This window comes from Myxine glutinosa, chromosome 4, assembly GCF_964187855.1.
Source record: "Myxine glutinosa chromosome 4, kmMyxGlut1.1, whole genome shotgun sequence".
Lineage (NCBI taxonomy): Eukaryota > Metazoa > Chordata > Myxini > Myxiniformes > Myxinidae > Myxine > Myxine glutinosa.
In genome coordinates, this window is record NC_136264.1 from 198764401 (window position 1) to 198779652 (window position 15252).

General features: G+C 43.4%; 1 protein-coding gene across 29 annotated transcripts in view; it reads left to right on the top strand.

Moving 5' to 3' along the window:
• LOC144891865 (DNA repair protein RAD51 homolog 2-like) overlaps positions 1 to 15252 on the top strand; it is a 42664-nt gene that overhangs the window by 12829 nt on the left and 14583 nt on the right. For 17 of the 29 annotated variants that reach the window (XM_078776869.1, XM_078776872.1, XM_078776879.1 and 14 more), the window contains 4 exons: positions 2999 to 3109; positions 3228 to 3364; positions 7643 to 7762; positions 10851 to 10917. In XM_078776869.1, coding sequence (XP_078632995.1) covers positions 2999 to 3109; positions 3228 to 3364; positions 7643 to 7762; positions 10851 to 10860 — 378 coding nt within the window. In that variant the 3' untranslated portion in view covers positions 10861 to 10917. The remainder of the gene's footprint in view (positions 1 to 2998; positions 3110 to 3227; positions 3365 to 7642; positions 7763 to 10850; positions 10918 to 15252) is intronic. The other 12 variants (XM_078776896.1, XM_078776895.1, XM_078776884.1 and 9 more) reach the window with 1 other exon arrangement.

Genomic DNA, 15252 nt, shown 5'->3' on the forward strand with positions numbered 1-15252 from the left:
GGGCTTAAGGGGGGGTTGCCCCCCAAAATAAGTGTTTACTTTCTTCTCAGAAACTACACACGCAATTTCGATGAAACTTCACCACAACCTTAATCACCCATGATGTACCAATTTTGTTCAAGGCATTAGAAATATTGGGGTCTTCGGAGGTATATGGGGTTGGAGGAGGGGCGTGGGGTTTGCCCCCTAAAATAGGTTTTTTATTGTACATGTTGCCCTGTCTTCTAGCAACCATTGAAATTCGTTTAAAATGCCTTCAGTCGGTGCAGTATACTGTTTATTCTACCAGGTGAGTGCCAGGGGTATTGCCCCAATGTTTTTGTATACAGAGTCGAGGTTCGTGTAAGAGCTAACGCATTAAGCAGGAAAACGTGCACGGACATATAAAACATACGTACAATTAAGGGAGCGGAAGACAGGAGGGGGAGGGAGAGGAAAGCATACAAGCACAACAACAGTAGAGACCCAGGGACGTCAAAGGTTGAGCATGTGGTTTCACTTGGTCGATCGGTGAAAGGGTAAAGAAGCCCATGCCAACGTGGATCCACTCAGTAACTTCCTCTTCAGCTTCAGGTGGGTTGTGTCAAAGAATTGAGTTCCAGCGAACATCAGCAAGAAAATAACGTAAGCCATCCCTGTCAGCCTTGCTATATTGGAAGATGGTTCGATGGGCAGGATGAACAAAAGTTGATGGTGAGGAGTAAGAAGTGACATGTTCAGAGTTTCCAAAAGGGGGGGGGGGGGGGAGGGGGGACGATTTTTTTTTACAGTACAATCCCTGGCTTTTGAGTACAAAAATAGATCGAGAAGATACCATGTTTACATCAAAAATTAGAGTCGGAGCTGAAATTCTGTGAGTAAGGTCCTGGGACATTGCAAAGTTAAAAGCACTGACACCAGGGGTATCTGTGCTGCAAGAGTGGACGAAATATTATTTGGTTACATCAAGAGCCCAAATGAGCCCCCAGCCAGAGCAGAGGCACACTGATGGCATCAAAATCAACCAGGAAGTAGATGCCTGGATCACTGTCAATGCATGACCATGGCAGTGCAGGTACCCCGGCATTTTACACCCACTGATAGATCAGCCTCTCAATGCATTACCGTCGACTTTGGAATCCTGCCCTATCAGACACTCCTCGATAGAAAGATCACGACTGATCAATTACACTTCCTGTGTAATAAATAACTTTACCAGCTAAAGTGCATGTTGCTTGCATTTCCCTATGTTATTAAAGCTTTTGTCATCGAATTTGACATACGAATGAAGATCATTGATTTTTGTACCTCACCGAAATTGGCAAGCCTGGTGTTGGCTTAGCGGTTAGGGTGCCGGCTTGGGATCCTAGGATCCTGAGTTTGAATCCCGGTCGATCGCTGAATTAACGCCAGGGGGGTTGACTCAGCCTGTCATCCTTCCGAGGTCGGCAAATTGAGTACCTGATTTCTGGGATGAATGATCCCGGTGTGTACCCCAATTTAGAATAGGTACACCGTATCCCTGCTCATCGTAAGAGGTGACTAGGGGTTGGCGTCAGGAAGGGCATCCGGCCATAAAAACTGCCTCAAAAAGGGATCCCTGAGGTCATGGGGCCCGCAAGGCTAACCCCCGCTTTAGCGGGGAAAATGGCCTTAAAACGATCATTCATTCATTTCTTTCAGCTTGTTAAAATTGGGTTGTTCTGTTTATCAAAGTAATTTGAACCCAGGATGGCTCATTATGTGGGGAACCCAGGTTGAAATCCCACACGCCATGTGCGTTTTTCCGTTGTCTACTCATGTCCTTTTCATCCACGTGAAAGTACACTCATGATATTTACCTCCTCTGTCGAAGGTGACCGGAGGTTATGTTTTCACCCTTGTCCGTTTGTTTTTTTGTTTGTCTGTCTGTGAGCCGGTTATCCCAAAAAGTTATGGACAAGAAAAAAATTGATTCTTCACCATTGAGAGATCGGGCGAAAACCGATATACCCTCAGACCCCACTATTCGTGGGGGGTACGTTCCTGGAAAATCCGCGAATAGCGAAACCTGCGAATAGCGGGGCATTGCTTCAATGGAAAAAGGGGGGATAGGTTCCCGAGTCACAAAAATCCGCGAATAGAGAGGACCAAACGGTGAATATAAATAATATAATAACCACCTTTAGAGGCCATTTTTCCCCGCAAAGCGGGGGTTGGCCTTTTTCGGGAATCCGTGGTTGTTGTTGTTTTTCGGTCCCCTTTTTGAAGCAATGTTTTACGGCCGGATGCCCTTCCTGACGCCAACCCTTTTTGCCGCCTTTAACGACAAACAGGGAATTACCAGTGAACTGGTACTCAATTAGCCGACCTCGGAAGGATGACAGGCTGAGTCAACCTGAGCTGAGTCAACGGGGGTGAATGGAGAGACAAAATCCGTGAATGGCGAGGTAAATCCCTCAATATCAACGATAATCCACGAAGGTTTTATAAATACCGTATGTGAAGCTAATGGCTCATGGTTTTTTTTTTAACCACTGAAAAACCACAAATTCGAGGAACACGGCCGCGAATAGGAAAACAACCGCGAATTTGCTGGGCACTTTTCCGTGTAGAGAGAAACAGGTCACATTTTATCACACGAATAGCGGAACCATGAATAGCGGGGTCCGACAGTATCGCACGATATCTCAAAAAGTTATGGACGAGTTATGACAAAACTTTGTGGACGAGTAGATTAGATGACAAAAACAAGCCGATTCGATTTTGGTTGAGGTCCGGATCCAGATCTGACCTATCAGTGGATACAAAACATGGAGTGTTCAGTGTTCAGCCTGGCGGAGGTATGCGCTCTACCGAGTGCCATTCTCGTTGCTGATATATTTGTCTGACTTGTGATTTCTGTGCAAGTTATTTTTGTTTTTATTGCAAAGGGAGTGCCGTTATTGACATTACATGTTTGTCCAAGGAAGTTTACTGATCAACTGTTTATATTTGTATTGTACATTACTTTTTTAAAACATGTTTTCAATGTCATCAGGCACTTGAAATAAAACAACAACACAAGCAGCAGTCTGCTTTTTTACCCACATCATTGGCGTCTCTGGATAATGCTCTGTGTGGAGGTCTTGCCTGCGGTTCAGTCACAGAGGTATGTAGTATGTCTTTGTCTAGCTGGAAAAATGAAGCCTGAATAATTTGGTTGATTTTCACCGATGACACTTAATATCGTAACTTCCAAACAGGTTTATTGTTGTTCACCCACATAGGTGTCAGGGCCACCGGGCTGTGGTAAGACGCAGCTCTGCATGATGCTGAGTGTACTGGCCACTCTTCCTATGAGAATGGGTGGCTTGGACAGCCCCGTCATATATATTGACACGGAAGGAGCCTTTTCACCATTGAGGTGAGCACGTTGTGGGATAACCATTCACTTCAGTTTTAATCGACTTTAGACCAAACCTTCTTGGTGTTTCCATATGCTTTGCCTTTATTGATCACTTCCTCTTGCAAGCAATCTTATCACCGCCACAGGTACGCATGCCCTCATTGCACAGCACTCTCCTTGAAATTAATCAATTTAAAAATATATATATTTCAAAAGCAAGAAAATTAACCCTTCCCCAGCCCACCTCTTTGAGTTTTCAGTGATTCCTTCCACCTCTGTGATTGCCAGTTAGTGGCTGTGGGTAACTGCCAACACATATGAAAAATTTGTTGGGCATTGGGCCCGCCGTTTTTATCTCCGCCACCTAAGGTGGACAGAGGTTACGTTTGTCATCCCTGTCTCTCTGTCTATTTATCTGTCAGTGAGCAGGATATCTCAGGAAGTTGTGCACGAATTCGGATGAAACTTACTGGACAGGTTTGTTTGTGTAACAACAAGGTCGAGTTGATTAGATTTTGGTGCAGATCTGGATTCGGATACGATAATTTCAAAAGTCATTCTTCACGATTGAGAGAGAAAGTGGCAAAAACTATATAGAGCACGACACTGCATTTCAAAATGGTATGGATGGGTTCGGACGAAACTTGGTGGACAGGTTGGGTGTGTGATGAGGACAAACTGATTCAATTTTGGTGAATATCCGGATTCTAGAATTGAAAAGTGATTCTTCACCATTGAGAGATAGGGGCAAAAATTATATGGAGCACGATACTTCAAAACGTCATTGATGGGTTATGACAAAACTTGGTGGATGAGTAGAGTCGGTGACAAGGGAGAAGCTGAATGGATTCTCGTTCAGGTCCGGATGCAGATCCGGCATATCGGTGGGATTTAAAAAGTAAACTGTTCATTTTGAGTGCCTACACACATGCACACAGATAATTTCCTTTTGGGATGTGTGGGGGGAGGGAGGAGGGAGGTTTGATGCCCATGACCTGACCCTGGGTACCCCCAGCACTCGTGAAAAATTTGGTGGAGATTGGTCAAGGGGTGTGGAGTTGTATAGAAGTCAAAGAAAAGTCTTCTCATATGCACACAGACTCATACTCACACAGACACTCGTACGCACACAGACACTCGTATGCACACAGACACTCGTACGCACACAGACACTCGTACGCCCACAGACACTCGTACGCCCACAGACACTCGTACGCACACAGACACTCGTACGCACACAGACACTCGTACGCACACAGACACTCGTACGCACACAGACACTCGGAAGCACACAGACTCATACGCTCACAGACACGTATGCTTACAGACACTCGTACGCACACAGACACTCGTACGCACACAGACACTCGTACGCACACAGACACTCGTACGCACACAGACACTCGTACGCACACAGACACTCGTACGCACACAGACACTCGTACGCACACAGACACTCGTACGCACACAGACACTCGTACGCACACAGACACTCGTACGCACACAGACACTCGTACGCACACAGACACTCGTACGCACACAGACACTCGTACCCACGAAGACATTCAAACGCATACAGACACTCGTACGCACACAGACACTCGTACGCACACAGACGCATACGCACACAGACTCGTACGCACACAGACACTCGTACGCACACAGACACTAGTACGCACACAGACACTCGTACGCACACAGACACTCGTACGCACACAGACACTCGTATGCACACAGACACTCGTACGCACACAGACACTCGTACGCACACAGACACTCGTACGCACACAGACACTCGTACGCACACAGACACTCATACGCACACAGACACTCGTACGCACACAGACACTCGTACGCACACAGACACTCGTACGCACACAGACACTCGTACGCACACAGACACTCGTACGCACACAGACACTCGTACGCACACAGACACTCGTACGCACACAGACACTCGTACGCGCACAGACACTCGTACGCACACAGACACTCGTACGCGCACAGACACTCGTACGCACACAGACACTCGTACGCACACAGACACTCGTACGCACACAGACACTCGTACGCACACAGACACTCGTACGCACACAGACACTCGTACGCACACAGACACTCGTACGCACACAGACACTCGTACGCACACAGACACTCGTACGCACACAGACTCGTACGCACACAGACACTCGTACGCACACAGACACTCGTACACACACAGACACTCGAACACACACACACTCGTACACACAACTCACTCTTATACAGTCATGGCTAAAAATATTGGCACCCTTGCACTTCTTTCAAATAACTCACAATTTTCTCTAAAAATAAGATGAAATTGACAAAATTATTTGGTCTCCACAAATCTTTATTTCACTGTTAATATTACAGACCCTTTGTTTTTGATTCAGAACTTAATATATCCTTTTAAATAAGAAAATTCAAAAGAAATGGCATTGACAAAATTATTTATACCCTCGACTTAATATTTGCTAGCACAGACTTTGGACAAAATAACTGCAGTCAAGCACTTCCTATAGCCATGAATGAGCTTCCTCCACCTCCCTACTGGCAGTTTGGCCCACTTTTCGTGTGCAAACTGCTCCAGCTCTCCCAGATTTGAAGGGTGCCTTCTCCCAACTGCTGTTTTCAGATCTCCCACAGGTGTTCAATGGGATTTCGATCTGGACTCATTGCTGGCCACTTCAGTACAGTCCAGCGTTTTGTCTTGAACCATTCCTGGGTGCTTTTTGAAGTGTGTTTGGGGTCATTGTCCTGCTGCAAGACCCTTGACCTTTGACGGAGACCCAGCTTTCCGCCACTGGGTTGAACATTGCCCTCCAAAATGCCTTGCGGATGGTGCGAGTTGAAACTGTCATACCTTGTGTATGAAGGTCAGCTTCAATCTGTTTGACAGTTGATCCAGGTGCATTCTACACCAGTCGAACAATCCTTCGCTGCAATCTTCGATCAAGTTTTCTCTTGCGGCCACGTCCAAGGAGGTTATGAAATGTAATTATTTCTAACAACTTCTAAAAGGTTGTATAATATTGTCCGGGCCATTTTAGGATTTCTGTGTGGAATAATGTAAGATTTAGTAATGTGTTCAGCTTTTTTTTGTTTTGTTCCACTGCAAACATTGGGCATGCGGGTGTCTTCTGATACCTCAGGGAGATGGATGCCCCTGCCTTGCATAATCCTAGGTCACCTGTGGGCAAGGTGTAGTACCTGTCAGCCCCCCTTCCCAGGGTAACGGTCCATAGTCATGTGGCTCAAATGGTAGATGGCTCTGCACATCTGGTGAATGAGAGTCCAGTTGACTCCAACAGCACGGGCAGAAGAGGGTGAATTCCCCAACGGTCAGCAGAGAGACAGAGAGGAGTGGCGACCTCCTGTTTATACCACACACTTAATTATTTCTAACAACTTCTAAAAGGTGCCAATAATATTGTCCGGGCCATTTTAGGATTTCTGTGTGGAATAATCTAAGATTTAACAAATTTTTCAGCTTTTTTTTGTTCCGCTGCAAACCATAGAAATACATTTGCGAATACCAAAAGATTTTTTAAATTTCAATAATTTTCTGGAAGAAATGGTGCATTCTTTGAGCAAAGTGCAAGGGTTCCAATATTTTTGGCCATGGCTGTATGATGATGATGGAAGTCACGTCGAGTCCGACGAAGACTGTTGGATTATCATGTCCTGTGGTAAGCACGAGAATGCGCAGCGAGGCCACAGCCGCAGTTGCGCACGGTCTCCCTCACATGTCGCACTGGAATCTGGTTGATGCCGCTTGGTCTGGATTCTTTCTCCTCAAGCGAGCCTGGTGGATACGCTCACATCTCACTTTCTCAAAATTTCTGATGCCTTTGTTGACAATCCTTCTCCAAAACGAGCGATCTGTGGTCTGATGTTCCCACTTGGCCGGGTCAATATCGCAGCTTTTTCGTGTCGCGTTTGGACAATCCTTGGCGTGCTTTCTAGGTTTCCCAATGCCACGTTTTCCCACAGGCAGTTCCCCATAAAATAACTGTTTCGGGATCCTTAAATCGCTCATTCTTAAGAGGTAATCAGCCCATTGCAGTTGTTGTTTTTTGATGATGCTCTCCACCGATGGATTCAGACGACTCCACGACTGTATACAGTGTCATACATAGATATTTCCTTTTTTTCTCGCCTTGTTTTTTTCTTATCAATCCTTAATACTGACATGTCTGATTTGGTAAATTGTCACCCAGAGATTTGCTTGCGTTTTGCCTTTAAACACACAGGTTTTACCTTTTTATGTCATAGGTTGATGGAGATTGCTCAGAAACGCTATTCCGAGTACTTTGCCTGTCAGGAAAGACTCCTTGAAATGACAGGCAGAGTACATTTGTACAGGGAGTTCAGCACACAACATATAATGGACAGGTAAAACATTGTGATATTTCGATCTGTGATGTTGCCCCATACCTAACTAATGCTATATACCATATCCTATTGAAACTTAAGGTTGGCCTGTTGGTGTTATTTATGATATTTTATTATTTATCTTTAAGCTTAAGGATAAGGATTTAAACTTAAGGATTTAAACTTAAGGATATTTATCTTTCTTGGGAAAACCACATTTCCAAGCTGGCCTCCAAAGCCAGTCGCCGACTGGGCATCCTCCGTCGTGCGAAGTCCTTCCTCGGCACACCTGAGCTCCTCACCACATACAAGGCTTTCATCCGCAGCTCAATGGAATACTGTTCTCCCCTATGGGCCGGTGCTCCTGCCTCACACCTAGCTCGGCTTCACGCTGTAGAAACCAAAGCTTTCAGAATTATTGGAATCTCCCGCGATGAAGCTATCTCTGAGGGCCTTTCACTCACTCACCGCAGGCAGGTAGGTGGTCTTTCTGTCTTCTACCGTCTCCTCTCCGGCCTTGCACCCCCAGCTCTCTCTGTGCTCTGTCCCCCAAATATTCCTACAGGTCGCACAAGATCTGCCAGCAACCCTCTGATGGTTAAACTGCCGAAATCTCGGCTCTCTGCTCACCTTCACTCTTTCATTCCTCTTTTCTCCCGCCTCTGGAACAAACTCCCTCACTCCCTTCAATCCCACTCCTCCCTCCAGGTCTTTAAAACAGCTGTTCACCACCATCTCTTATCTTCCCCCATCCAAAACCTTGATCTTTTCTACCCCCGCTAATTCACCCCAGATCCACCTTGTTTGAAATTCCAACTTCTTTCCTGGAAGTCCAGGCAGTGTCCATATGTTTTATACCTCTCCCACCGCCCCCTTCCCATGCCTCCCCCCAAAGCCCTCGCCCTCTCTCAGATCTCTCGATGTCTCCATGTCTCTCAGTCCCTGCTCTCAAATGTTGTGTTTGTGTCCTTCCCCCTCTCTCCCCATCTTGTCTACCGCCCCCGATGTTATATGTTTTATGTGTCGGTTTGTCTTTCTGTGTGATTAATGTTCGCCCTTTCACGAGCCTCGATCTTGTATACAAAAAAAAAAAAATTTTTTTTTTTTTTTTTTTAAATCTTGTTTTATTTTATGTTATACAGTCGAGGCTTGTGTAAGACTTAGCACACTGAAGGGATCAGGATGCAAAACGCATGTATGGAGAAGGAAACTCCAAGGAGTTAAAACTGGAAACTTAGGAGGAGGGATTGGGGTGTGGTTAACGAAGGAAGAAAAGATCATGGTTTTAGATGGGGGACGATCTGAGATGGTGGTGAACAGCTGTCTTGAAGATTTAGAGGGAACAATGAGATTGCAGAGGATGTGGAAGTTGATTCCTCAGGTGGGAAAAAAGAGGAACAAATAAGTGAAGGTGAGCAGTGATCCTGGTTTTAGGTAGTTTCACCAGAAGGGGATTGATGGCGGACCATGTGTGCCCTGGAGAAACCTGTGGGTAGAGGGGGGTGGAAAAAGTATGAAAAGAGTAGGGGGTGCAAGACCAGAAAGGAAGCAGACAGCTGTTTTGTCTGGGTGTGATTTGTGGCCGGACTATAAAATTGTCAGTTGCAGAACTTGATGTCAGAAACAGAAATGTGGAAAAAATAATGAATTATCCCTGGAAATCGATTAAGGTTGGTACGAGGTAGTTTATCAAAGGAGTTCAATGTTTGAGCAAAAGGTACCTCGTCCGGCCAATGCAACGTAGCTCCTGGAGTTCGACGATAGGGAGGGATATCGTGATTTCTCTCGCATAGAGTGGAGATATTGGTTCCTATCACTCAAAAAAATTCAAGCTTAACCATCAGTCTAGTTGTTTCGGGCAATATATCGCGTGTCAGGACCTCAATAGTTAAAATCATGCAGGAAAGACTCCGTGAACGTGGTAAAACGGCCATTGATTAGCTCCATGGTGAAATGGGATGGTCAGTGGTATACTGTCTCGGTATGTAATGTTATTGCCATGATAATGCTTTGTCTCACACAGTAAATGTGTACAATGCTATACTGTACGAGAGATGGGTTGGGCAGTTTGGAATCACCCTCCATCTAGTCAAGTCTTGTCACAGAGTGATTTACATCTCTTTGGGTCCACTCACTCAAATAACACCTTCGTGGCTTTGAGTGTATGAATGATGAGGATTTCAAAGGATGGGGTGGGGGTTGTCAAGGAAAAACCTTTAGCTCCACCCTTGGACCCCCTTCCCCACCCTCCTCGACACCTTGGCGGATTACTATACGCTGTAGATATCGATTGATCTTTTTGTCATCAATCTTGGAAATGTGCTCATTTATTTGTTTTTATTTATTTTACTTGTAATCTTTACTTCTTTTTTTTTTTTGTATACAGAATCGAGGCTCGTGTAAGAGCTAACACATTGAACATGAAAACATGCACAGACACATAAAACATACAATGAAGGGAGCGGGAGACAAGAGGTGGAGAGAGACAGAGAAGAACACAAGCACAACAACAGTAGGGAACAGGGACGTCGGTAGATCTGTGCAAGGGGGAGGGCTGGGGGGGGGGGGGGAGGAGGAGTACATGGTATAAAGCAAATGAACACGACTAGGAATTTCAGGAAAGAAGTTGGGATTGAAAGAGGTGGATTTGGGGTGTTTTAACGGGGGAAGAAAAGATCAAGGTTTTGGATGGGGGAAGATAAGAGATGGTGGTGAACAGCTGTTTTAAAGACCTGGAGGGAGGAGAGGGATTGAAGCGAGTGTGGGAGATTGTTCCAGAGGTGGTAGAAAAGAGGAATGAAAGAGCGAAGGTGAGAGTGAAGGTGAGGAATGAAAAAGGCAAAATCAAGACAAAGAGTTGATTTTGGCAGTTTCACCAGAAGAGAGTTGACGGCAGATCTTGTGCGTCCTGCAGGAATATTTGGGGGGCAGGGCACAGACAGAGCAGGGGGAGCTCGGCCGGAGAGGAGTCGGTTGAAGCCAGAAAGACCAATACCAAAGAAAGAAAGACCAATGCTTAACAATACATCAGTGGTTTGTTTGTTTTTATAGACTTTTGTATGCCGTTGCCTAATACATGAAATTTTAATCTTCTTTTTTCTTATTTTAGATCTTGCTGACGAATCAGATCGCAGTAAGATTTAACGATCGCCCGAAATCTGCTTTGGAGATAACAGGTGAGCAACACCGGATATCTTCCTTTATCAGAAGAAATTAAATGCTTAATGTTCTGGGTTTGTTTCTCCGATTGTAAAACTTGTTACATGGACACATCATTATCTTTAGTGAGATCAGTGTGCAACACAATGATCGAAATTAATCTTCCTCTCCCAAAAAAAGTCGGATAAATAAATGTGCCACACTTCCAGTAATTATTGCACTTCTGCTATTTTTCATCACAATTAGTCAATATTGATATGAATGGAACCAAATTGCCCATCTTCATCTTTCTTGTCTTGTGGTATATTGGTGTGAGGCAGGGGTTTGAGTACATTAACATTGACATAAAAGATACGTGGTTTCCTTGACAGTATGGTGAAGATCAAACTGGTGCACATTTCCAAAGTTCATTACTGTCGGAGCAAATTTGGCAACATCCTTTTTCTTCTCGATGAGCACTGATTGTCACAAATGCCTTTTCTCCTCCACCTGATAATGGATTCTTTCTCCATGCTGGGCTGAGCCACACAGGTTCCACATTTGCAACATCTAGAAACTAGAGAGTTCACAGTACATCTTACCCCACGCCGTCTTGAGGAACCAGCATATAAGCGGGGTCTACAAGCGGCAAATTTGATTGGCCGAGATGATCGAAAATGCCGTAAAATTTTGTCCAAGTACTGCTAAATGGGAGGGTTTTGAAAGTGGAAAAGGGCAATTTGTGTTTTGCATTGTTGAAGTATTTAATTCAATTGAAATAAAATAAAGATTTAAAGGTTGTAATAAAAAAAAAAAATCCGAAAGATTACCACCATTGATGCAGTGTCTTATACACCACCTTATCTAACACTTTACATTAGTTCTTCGTGGCTGTTGTTTCCTTTGAGATCCTTAAACACAAAATTTTCTGTTTGCAATGATTTTCAATTTTGTTTGACTGCCAGACAGGCAGACAATGCTAAAAAAAAAGAAAAAAAATATCGCACCCGTGTCCGAAGGAAGCGGTTCAGTTTGCCATTTTTAATGTGGAATAGGCAAAGCCGAGAAACGAACAAAACCCATAAGAATGACCCTCTGAACCCTTTATAATTACCCTTTAGGACACTTTCGAATTACCCTTTAGAATTACTATAACAAACCCTTTAGAATTTACCTTTGTAATTGACCTTTAGAATTACCCTTTAGAACCCTTTAGAATTACCCTTTAGAATTACACTTTAGAATTAACCTTTATAATTGCCCTTTAGAATTACACCTTAGAATTACCCTTTAGAATTACCCTTTAGAATTACACTTTAGAATTACACTTTAGAATTACACTTTAGAATTACACTTTAGAATTACACTTTGAAATTAACCTTTAGAATTACTCTTTAGAATAAACCTTTAGAATAACCCTTAAGAATTACTATATTGAACCGTTTAGAATTACCCTTTAGAATTACACTTTAGAATTACACTTTAGAATTACCCTTTAGAATTACACTTTAGAATTACATTTTAGAATTACACTTTAGAATTACACTTTAGAATGAACCTTTAGAATTACTCTTTAGAATTACCCTTTGGAATTAACCTTTATAATTGCCCTTTAGAATTACACTTTAGAATTACACTTTAGAATTACCCTTTAGAATTACACTTTAGAATTACACTTTAGAATTACACTTTAGAATTACACTTTGAAATTAACCTTTAGAATTACTCTTTAGAATAAACCTTTAGAATAACCCTTAAGAATTACTATATTGAACCGTTTAGAATTACCCTTTAGAATTACACTTTCGAATAACCCTTTCGAATAACCCTTAAGAATTACTATATTGAACCCTTTAGAATTACCCTTTAGAATTATACTTTAGAATTACACTTTAGAATTACCCTTTAGAATTACACTTTAGAATTACATTTGAGAATTACACTTTAGAATTACACTGTAGAATGAACCTTTAGAATTACTCTTTAGAATTACCCTTTGGAATTAACCTTTATAATTGCCCTTTAGAATTACACCTTAGAATTACCCTTTGATCCCTGGTGTTGGGCTCGCGGTTAGGGTGCCGGCTTAGGATCCTAGGATCCTGGGTTCGAATCCCGGTCGATCGCTGAATTAACGCCAGGGGGGTTGACTTAGCCTGTCATCCTTCCGAGGTCGGCTAATTGAGTACCAGTTCACTGGTAATTCCCTGTTTGTCGTAAAAGGCGACAAAAAGGGTTGGCGGCAGGAAGGGCATCCGGCCGTAAAACATTGCTTCAAAAAGGGGACCGAAAAACAACAACAACCACGGTCCCCGAAAAAGGCCAACCCCCGCTTTGCGGGGAAAAATGGCCTCTAAAGGTGGTTATTTTTAAATATATATAATTACCCTTTAGAATTACCCTTTAGAATTACCCTTTAGAATTACCCTTTTGAATTACAATTTAGAATTACACTTTAGAATTACCCTTTGTAATTAACCTTCAGAATTACCCTTTAGAATTACCCTTTAGAATTACTATATCGAACCCTTCATAATTACCCTTTAGAATTACCCTTTAGAATTACCCTTTGGGAGTTACCCTTTAGAATTACACTTTAGAATTACACTTTAGAATTACACTTTGGAATTACACTTTAGAATCAGCCTTCATAATTACTTTAGAATTGACCTTTAGAATTAACCTTTAGAATTAACCTTTAGAATTACCCTTTAGAATTACCCTTTAGAATTACTATATCGAACCCTTTAGAATTACACTTTAGAATTAACCTTTAGAATTACCCTTTAGAATTAACCTTAAGAATTACCCTTGAGCATTAACCTTTATAATTACACTTTAGAATTAACCTTTATAATTACCCTTTGGACAAGCGTTACGCCTTGGTCCCCCGTCGTTGAAGTGATGTGAGTTGACAAAGTGGAAGACGCAAGGCGGCCATCTTGGATTTTGACGTGGCGACCCAATTTTCAATAGCGTTCCTCTTGTTGGCGTCAGGAAGGGCATCCGGCCATAGAAACATTGCCTCAAACAGGGAACCATGATTGTCATGGGGCCGCAAGGCTAACCCCCACTCAAGCGGGGAAAAATGGCCTTAAAACGATCATTCATTCATTCATTCTTATGCGTAGATACACCCACACACCAGATTAGAAGTTAGTAGTTCGTTTACTTTTCAAGATGTTTCACTCACAAGGTTCAGACAAATATGGTGGCGGCCATCTTGGAATTTGACGTGGCTACCCAATTTTCAATAGCCTTCTTCCTTATGCCTGGATACACCCACACACCAGAGGAGAAGTTGGTACTTCGCTTATTTTTCAAGATAATCCGCTTTACAATCATCTATATAATAATAGCGTAAGGACTCGACTTTGTTATCCCTTTTACGCCGCACCCAGTGACCCGATGCCCACGGCACTAATGGATTTACGATCTACGAACCGCACTCTTTGTTTGTCACCTACAGCCAAACTCGAAAAATCTGAATTAGCCGACGTTGGGGCCCAAAAGCATCCGATTAACTGCCGATACGACGCCATCTTACGACGCCATCGTATTGGCGTCTGCTGGGCGAAGGCGAAGCAAGCCGTCCGCTGATTGGACAGGCGAAGGCGAAAGCAAGCCATCCACTGAGTGGACAATCCAGAGCATGCATTTGTGCCGGTGTCGGCGAGCGTTGTTCATATATGCACTCTTCATTCTCATCTTTCTTCCTCATTCTTACTCGGACAAGCAAATCCCCTATGCCACCCATAATGGTACACTCTATCCATACACCACATCCTCCCTTCCGTGGATGTTCCACGGGTTTCGGCTCGTTATACATTATCACTCGACCTCCCAAACCCGCTTGCCAAAACGCCCAAACATGTAATACACCACGTGGGGACAAACACGCCAAGGCTTGACCTCAAGTGCGCATCCGGCCCTGCATGTTTCAGAACACCTCAAGTCAGTTACAGTTCTTTTGCTGAGTTAACAACACGTTTTATTGCTATTTAATTTGTGCCGCACTTTTTGTGCTTCAAAGTAATTTTATTATTTTCTTCCAATTTCGACCTGTACAACAGCAATTCAAACCGCAGTGCCAAGCCTGGACTGATCACCACTGGGTGGTTAAAATGACGGAGATGCACCTTCTAATTTGAATTTAGGTGTCGCCTGCACAATAATGCCATCATACTCCTCGTTTGTTTTCCCACGATTTGGTATGGACTGAATAATTCAGTAGGAACCGTGTTTCTGTTTGAAGAAGAGTCGGCATAACATGTACCATGAAATAGGAAGAAATAATACAAGAAAGTAACGCAAAATTCCAACCCGTTCACAAAAAGGTTACTTCTGTGCTTCATTCAACGTGTTAACGTTAG